This window comes from Octopus bimaculoides, chromosome 20 (genome assembly GCF_001194135.2).
Source record: "Octopus bimaculoides isolate UCB-OBI-ISO-001 chromosome 20, ASM119413v2, whole genome shotgun sequence".
NCBI lineage: Eukaryota > Metazoa > Mollusca > Cephalopoda > Octopoda > Octopodidae > Octopus > Octopus bimaculoides.
In genome coordinates, this window is record NC_069000.1 from 7,534,914 (window position 1) to 7,543,523 (window position 8,610).

General features: G+C 37.1%; 1 protein-coding gene across 2 annotated transcripts in view; it reads right to left on the reverse strand.

The window, feature by feature from the left end:
- Positions 1 to 7,960, reverse strand: part of LOC106869850 (conserved oligomeric Golgi complex subunit 8) — a 14,412-nt gene extending 6,452 nt beyond the window's left edge. Inside the window, exons 1-8 of one of the 2 annotated variants that reach the window (XM_052974934.1) lie at positions 7,667 to 7,960; positions 5,234 to 5,305; positions 4,030 to 4,154; positions 3,434 to 3,537; positions 2,444 to 2,615; positions 1,247 to 1,408; positions 743 to 794; positions 34 to 212 (exon numbers count right to left, since the gene is read on the reverse strand). In XM_052974934.1, the coding sequence (XP_052830894.1) occupies positions 34 to 212; positions 743 to 794; positions 1,247 to 1,408; positions 2,444 to 2,615; positions 3,434 to 3,537; positions 4,030 to 4,154; positions 5,234 to 5,305; positions 7,667 to 7,730 (930 nt within the window). In that variant the 5' untranslated portion in view covers positions 7,731 to 7,960. The remainder of the gene's footprint in view (positions 1 to 33; positions 213 to 742; positions 795 to 1,246; positions 1,409 to 2,443; positions 2,616 to 3,433; positions 3,538 to 4,029; positions 4,155 to 5,233; positions 5,306 to 7,666) is intronic. The other variant, XM_014915769.2, reaches the window with a different exon arrangement.
- Positions 7,961 to 8,610: the final 650 nt, after the last annotated feature.

An 8,610-nucleotide genomic window follows, 5' to 3' on the forward strand; every position in this document is an offset into this window, starting at 1 on the left:
ATACCACCCCACATCTGTTAGAGTGTCACTTACCTTGAGTGTGAGCCAGCTATAGAAAGGTGAGGAATGTTGGAGGAGGTCGTCGCGTGGTGCTGACGATGACGATGATGTCACAAGTGTGTCATCATCAGAGAAGATGGCACGGTACTGTGTTATGATGTCGAATAAGTGGACGCGACTTGCTTCGATTATCTTGGTGATGTGGACATAGGCTGGACAAGAGGAAAACAGTACATTAGGGATATTAGTTGTAGTGTTGTTATAATGTTACTGTAGTGTTAGTTATGATGGTAATTACAGTGGAAACTGTAATGGCAATTATAGTGTAAGCTGCAGTGGTACTACAGTGTAAGCTGTAGAGGCAATATAATACACAGACTGTCAAAGTTCTGAATGTGTTATGGTCCTAATTCAGGTATTTTCAGTCTGTTACCTATTAACAGAGTTGTAGTGTCTTCCTAAATCAACTGATCAAGCTGTAAACAGGTATCGTGTGGAGGTAGCTATTTAGGAGATTTATATACTGTTAGAGTAAATGAGTCTACAACTGGATGTCTAGCCTTCTGTTAACTATAGTGACAGGTGGTGGGGAAGAGTGAAACCTGTTTATCAGTTAGGCAGCCTGAGGCAGTTATGTGTGAAGTGATGACAATATACACCCCAAACATCAGCCAATTAAAAGAATTTACAGCTACAACCAACCTCTGTTGGTGAGTGAGAGTTTGAGTATGGAGCAGCTTACCATCATCTGTTGGGATTCCATCAATGATACACTGGAACCATGCATCGCGAGCCTGAGGAAATATAAAGAACAGGTTAGGGAACCTGAAATGTAACTACATTAACAACAGTAGCCATTCCAAAATTACTCAATAAAAGTGTACCAATACTCAGTTCACAGACACACACGCACACACACAATAGCCAACAACACCAATTTGACAGCAAAGTTACATCATATAGCATTGTTACAACGTGACACTTCATGTGTGTTACAACACTGTCATCCACATGGGCTACAATACTCATCACATGACATGAGTTACAACAGTCACACCACATGACAAAATTATCACACGACATGATACAGCACTGTCACAGCTTGTGTTTCAATACTCTCATATCACATGCATTATAATATATAGTTCACAATATTGTCAAACAATGAAATACAATGTCACACCATGTTACAATCCTGTGTTACAGTAAAATTCCAAGGATACACAGACACAAGACACATACTGACCTGCAAAAATTTGATGCGTAGTTCAGCCTCTGAAAAGACATCCATCCTTCTTAAGTAACCAATAACTCTTAGACAAAGAGGCAGTTGGATGTTGGTCCGCAGTTGTTGGATTAACTGATTCAACATCAACTGTGTTGATCCTTTAACTTCATCAACGATGCTCTGGGAGAGTAAAACACGCGAAGTAATTAGTGGTGTGAATCCTTTTATTTCATCAATGATACCCTTTAAAACATCAAGTAATGAATATTACACACTATTAGTCGGGGGGGGGGGCTCTGAAAGGGGTCTCTTAGAAAACATATTTTTGTTGTGTCAGCATATACAGAAGAAAAACAAACAAACCATCCACTTGTTTTGACATTTTCAGAACTATTTCACTTGTGCTTTGTTGACCTTATTTGAAACCTTACTCTACATTTAACACCATCCTTCAATGTCTCGCCAACTATCTCCTGACCCCAGTACAATATGGTCCTCAACAAGATGGGGGTACCTATCCTTCCTCCAAGGAAGCTGAAGGCTGCTAGAGGTAGACAATCCTGAAGACAATTATACATAGAAAAGCTAAATTAATATCCTGTGAAAATCTGAAAGGCAAAGTTGACTTCAGTAGAGTTTGAACTCGGAACATATAGATAGCAAAATGCCACTAAGCATTTTGTCATGCTAATGATTCTGCCAGTTTGCCACTTTAATAATAATAACAATAATAATTGTTTCTACTAAAGGTACAAGGCCTGAAATTGGTGGGGAGGAGACTAGTTGATAACATTGATCCCAGTGTTTCACTGGTACTTAATTTATTGACCCTGAAAGCGTTAAGTTGACCTCGGCAGAATTTGACCTTAGAAAGTAGCGGCAGACGAAATACCACAAGGCATTTCACCTGGTGTACTAACGATTCTGCTAGCTCGCAACCTTTCTTAATAATAATAATAATAATCCTTTCTACTAAAGACACAAGGCCCGAAATTTGGGTCGGAGGGGGTTAATCAATCACATCGACCCCAATGTTTCACAGGTACTTAATTTATGAACCCCGAAAAGATGAAAGGGAAAGCTGACCTGGGCAGAATTTGAACTCAAAAAAACGTAGGGATGAACAAAATGCCGCTGAGCATTTTTCCCGGCGTGCTAATGATTCTGCCAGCTTGCTGCCTTAATAGTAGTAACAACAACATCAATAATACTTACAGCAATGACAGGAAGATTGTAGTGTTTCTTCTCCAGCCGTTTCACATGAGCAGTTAGCTCCAGAGCCTCTTCATAGTAACCATTTCGCACACAAGTGTCCATCAGTTGTGGCATCTCTAGGATCTCCAGTAACTGGGTGTGACGTTGCAGTGTTAAACTGTTCATACGACGGCTGTAATAACATGACAGAGAAACAGAATAAAACATGATGCCTAATATATTTACAGTTACAATATATAATATATATAAACATTATATATATAAAATTATATAATTATATTCTTTTACTTGTTTCAGTCATTTGACTGCAGCCATGCTGGAGCATCCACTATAGTCAAACAAATGAACCCCAGGACTTATTCTCTGTAAGCCTAGTACTTATTGTATCGGTCTCTATTGCCAAACTGTTCAGTTATGGGGATGTAAACACACCAATAGCGGTTGTCAAGGGTTGAAGAGTATACTTGGTGGGTTGTGTTATGGCACCAGCGCTAGAGAGGTTACCATGCCATTGATAAAATTAAGAGTCCTCTTAACTCTACACTTTATATATATGCGTGTATGTGAACAAAGCAATAAATATTTGTTAAATATCTTCACACAAATGACATTGACATAGAGAGATGCAAATATTCATTCATATACACTCACGTATATAAGTTATGAAGCAAATATGTAAAAACAAAAAAGTACACTTACATATACAGACACACTTACATGGACAAATTTAAACACACATGTACGCATGGAAATTGACACATACACACACACGCAAAGAAATATTTATACAGTAGAGATGTTGGGAGACTGGACATGACGGTGATGGTAGTAGTAGTAATGATTATAATGGTTGCGGAGGTAGTGATGGAGGTGGTGGTGGTGGTAGGGAAGATGTTACTAATAGATAATGGCAGGTGTTGTGGTTTAGATGAAAGTGTACATGCTGAAGAAGAGGAAGAAAAAAAAAATGAAGAAACAGCTGAACCTCACCTGGCATTAATCTCCTGTGCTCGTTTAGCAATGTTCTCACATTCAGAAGAGAATGGTGGCAACTGTTGTAATAAGTTACTAACATGTTTCTCAATGATTTGAAACTGGAAGAAAAAAGATGAAACAAAAAGAAAAAAAAAATTAATGAATGGTTATGAACCTGGAACAATGTGGTTTAGACTGAACCTGGAACAATGTGGTTCAGAAGTAAACGTTTTACCACACAGCCATGCCTGCACCAACATGCATGTACTTGTATCAAATATTGTAAATAGAATGTTTATAGTGAATTGTCTAAGTAGATATATTAGGTGACTAACTCTGAGGCTGAGAGATCAACAACAGGCCTAGATTATTGTGTCAAAGACCAGCTCAATTCTCCTAGCTTTCAGTAGGCTGGCTATTAGAACTGTTGAAGAAAGTTATCTGGTGATAGACTAGTACCCTATCCAAGGGAGGTGTACTCTCTCATTCATTTTAAGCTACAGAAATCAGAGCTGGTCCCTGTGGATGACAGAGACATTCTTAACTTTATTGTGCTGTTGAAAGAAAAGAACAAGAGGTTAAACAATGTCCATTTGTTTGTATATACTCACATCTTCAAAGATCTCTCTAGAACATTCAGCTGTCTCAATAAATGTTTTGTAATTATGAAATGCTAAATCCTGAGTTTCCTCGAGAATCTGTGCTTTCTCTTCTGCAAGTCTCTCTGGTTCTCGGCCTGCAATCAGAAAATATGGTGCATTTATAGCAATACTCATAGAATGATAATTGGTGTACATGCTGCATGGAGTGGTAGCATGTCGTGTGTACAGTGGTGTCTCAGTGCATATAGAATATGGAGTGGTAACATGGTGTATATACAATGATAATATAATTTATATGCAGAGTTCCGTGGTAACAGTGTGTGTGAGTACGTATATATATATATATATATATATATATATATATATATATATATACTGTAGAGTGGTAACATGGTGTTACAGAAGGAATTTTAGATAGCACTTCACATGTAAGGATTTAAATTGGCACACTCATTTCCCCCATGTTTGTATTATAAATACAGTAGGGGAAGACACATGGCCTATGGTTAGAGTGTCAGGCTCACAGCCATGAGCTAGTGAGTTTGATTCTCAGACTGGGCTGTGTGTTGTGTTCTTGAGCAAGACACTTTATTTCATGTTGCACCAGTTCACTCAGCTGTAGAAATGAGTTGCGACATCACTGGTGCCAAGCTGTATTGGCCTTTGCCATTCTTTTGGACAACATCGGTGGCATGGAGATGGGAAGCTGGTATGCATGGGCAACTGCTGGTCTTTCATAAACAACCTTATCCAGACTTGTGCCTTGTGAGTGGGGGGGGGACTTTCTAGGTGCAATCCCACGGTCATTCATGACCGAAGGGGGTCTTTAGTAAGGATAAAAGTAATTTGTTTGAAGCATTGTATAAATGTATGAATAATATAATAATGATATGTCAGTAATAACATGTTTCTCCAGACTCTTGGATTATTATCTTTCTTATATTTGATAAGAGGAATCTTTCCTGAAATGTTACAGAAACATTAAACAACCCATATAAGGCAATACAATATTTTCTCTATATTTTCATTTCTTGACATCACTTTACATATTTTGTGTTACTTCTCACCTGCATTGTTTAAATTTTTTTAAAAACATTTATCATATATATATATACAGTGGCAACATGGTGTATACACACTACAAAATGGTAACAGTGTGTATATAAATAATAAGCAGTAAAAGTAATAATTCAAAGGTAGTCTGTGTACTTACTCAATTTCTCGATACCATAAGAACTTAATTCTGCTAGGTATTGGACAAAATCAGGGTTTTCTTTCCAACTTTCTAGAAAAAAAAAAAACCCAAATATTATTATTTAGTTTTTATATTTCTCTTAACAATAACAATTTTAAATGTAGGAAGGTAAAGTAGACCCTGCTGGGGTTTGATCCCAGAACCTAACTGCATGCACATAAATTGGCAGGGAAGTTTGTGTAGTGCTCAACTAATTCTGTAATTGTGCACAGACAATTATAGAATTGGTAGACTGAATTAATTATAATAATTCACATGGTGACATAGAAATGGTAAGCAAAGCCGCCTCTTGCAACAGACAGGTCATCCAGGATACACTGGACAATATAGTCCCCAAATACATTGCACATGACAGGATGGTCACAGCTGGAATGTTTATGATTATTAATCTTCCCTATCAGGACTGACTTGATGTCTGAACAACAACCAGGGAAGGTGTGCAAACTGCAGGGACATTTTCAACGCTACCATGTTGAGAGGGTGAAAACAAATGCAAAACAGAAAGATGTTTAGTTACCTCCCTTCGTTTGTATAGCTTTCCAAGAGTGGCCTTAATGTAAAAAGATTGGATGGTTACGGTTGGAATGTCATTGATCATAGACCGGCTGAATTAGGGTTGAACTACTGTTAAGCAACTTTCCTTTATTCTCACAATAAAGTAAATAATTAAACAAATATTTGTACGGTAAGAACAGATATACTAAAAATATTGTTTGAATTTCGGAGAAGTATGATCTTCATTAATATACAAATATATTCAGACTACTGCCTTCATTTTAGTTGTCATAGTCATATCTCGGTTATTGTACTCTCCAGCTTTCTTCAGGAATTTTCAGTATTATATACTGATATAGTCACACTAGTGTCCTCATCTTGGTTGTTATAGTCACAACAGCACAGTCACTGTTCTTTCAGTTTTCTCTATGGATTATTATTATTATTATATCCGCATATAACCAGACCAGTGTCTGAATATATCACTAATTAACCTCATATATTCAGCAATGTTCATAGGATTCCAAACCAAACTATTTACTCAATTCATATCATTGTCCATGTCTGAATTATTACATGGTTTATACCAGTAAAGTAATTTTGTAAGGAAATGAAGGAGAATTGTCAGACTTTCAGAATAACTATCTCTACCTTACGGGGAAGGGAAAAGGTGTGGAAATTGGGGAGTAAAACAGTGAAAAATAAAAATTAAAAAAACATTGTTTGGTAAATGAATTCTTCCACAATCGTAATTCCTGTTGCATGAAGCAGGAATACTAAAAAAAAGGAAGTGAACAACAACTACACGATTATTTTGCCCCTTTCCATCTCCGTAAAATAGTGATAGCTATTCCCAAAAGTCCGTCGTAGGATTAATCTAAGTACAGAACTGAAAGGTAATCTTCCAGTTTCGAGAGGTTAAAAAAGTAAATAAAATACAAGGGAAATAACTGAACGTCATCCGTACTACTTTGTTTATAAATAAATCACGTGATTTGATTGACGTTAACTGTTTATATATAAATCACATACGTGATTGAACATCATAGTTTCTTATGAGAAATCTGCACAACATCTAACCCTAAACTTTTATAAAAAAAAAAATTCCGTCGCATGCTGTTTGTAAAAAGAAAAAAAACATTCTAAACTTTTATAAAAAAAAATTCCGTCGCATGCTGTTTTAGAGAAAAATTAGTACGGATAATACTGGTAATTCGTTCAGTTATTTCCCTTGAATATTTTTATTTATTTCTTTTACCACGAAACTGGAAGATTACCGAACTGATATTTACTTTTTATGAACTCAGGAAGGATGAGAGACATGTTAAAACATTGTAGGATTTGAACTCATTAGAGTAGAACGACTGTCCTAATAATTATTAATACTAAAAAGGTTAGAAATCTAAAGCTTTGTTAGAAGCGAACTTATGACCTGATTTGTCACAGGTTCACTTTAACTACATAGCTATTAACAGGGAGAAAGATATGAACATTAAACATTCCTGTAAGCCCTTTATATTAAATCTCAACGAGGTAGCATTTATGCAGTCGTTCGATCTGCTAGAAAATAGCACAGCAGCCAAACTGCCCTAAAACTACGCCCTGTTGCATTAAATATGGAAAGACATAGTAAATAATATGGCTTTAGAGGTGCTATATTTGTTAAAAAAAAGAAAATGATAAAAATAGAGGATGACCATCGCTGCAATGTCTTTGAACATCGATGTGTTCGGTCAGGTGTAACCTGGTGTTAACGACAAAACAATCTCTTGTCTCAACAAACCAAATAAATCAATAAGAGAGTTATACGGCGGAGATATTAATGTTAGGAGTATAACTGTCACCAGGTAGTGGATTGTTGTTGCAATTACCACAAAGAAAAACAGTAAAAATTACCGGGGAAAGAATCTTTAAATATCGCCGTCAGAATTGTTTCATCTTCCACGTCAACGGTAGACATGTTGGTGACACTAGAGAGTTCCACTCTGTGCCGTAATGTGGCAGACGATAATGTTTAGCTGTATATAATTGTGTAATGTTTACACTGTAATGTGTAAGATGCGTGCATACTATGTATATAGCTGTGTATTATTTACATAGTACTGTGTAGTTTAGTACAGCAGTTGTCAGTGGTGGCCACATTAGCTAGTGATACTAGAGAGTTCCACTTAATAGTAACCGGGGCAGACGATACAGTTGTTGATTTGAATTTTGGAGTTGTCTCCCTTAAAAAAATTAGTACACTTAAAAGTATTTTCTTTTCAATAGGGACAAAATTTCGATGAATCAATAATAAACGTTCACCAGTTTTTCCTTACTTGGGAAAACAGGTGAAGGTTAGTGACAGTAAGAGTATTTGGCTGAAGAAAATCTGCTTCACTCAATTCCATGTGAACCACATAAGCATGGAAAAGTAGATGTTAAAACAATCTGAGGAATTTCAACCATGTTTCGTGGTCTGCTACCACAACAGCTCCTTTATAGGATCCAGTTAGCTGAAGATATCATCAGGAGGAACCACGTCCTGTTTCGGCCCCTACTCCTCTACCGTTTTGACGTGGGGGGCCCACCCCCTTTCGGAGGTGTCTTCAGCTCTGGTGTTGGGTGCATGTCTTTTTTCACTGTTTGTGACTGTTCTGATTCAACTGTGGAATGTCCCTCGCTATGGTTATTTTCCAGGAGGTTCTGGCCACACGTCTTACGGTTCATCAACCCGAGTTGTTGAATTACTTTCTTCTGACATACCTTCCCTTGGTGGATTAGGATCCAGTTAGCTCAAGACATCATCAGGAGGAACCACGTCCGGTTTCGGCCCCTACTCCTCTACCGTTTTGACGTGG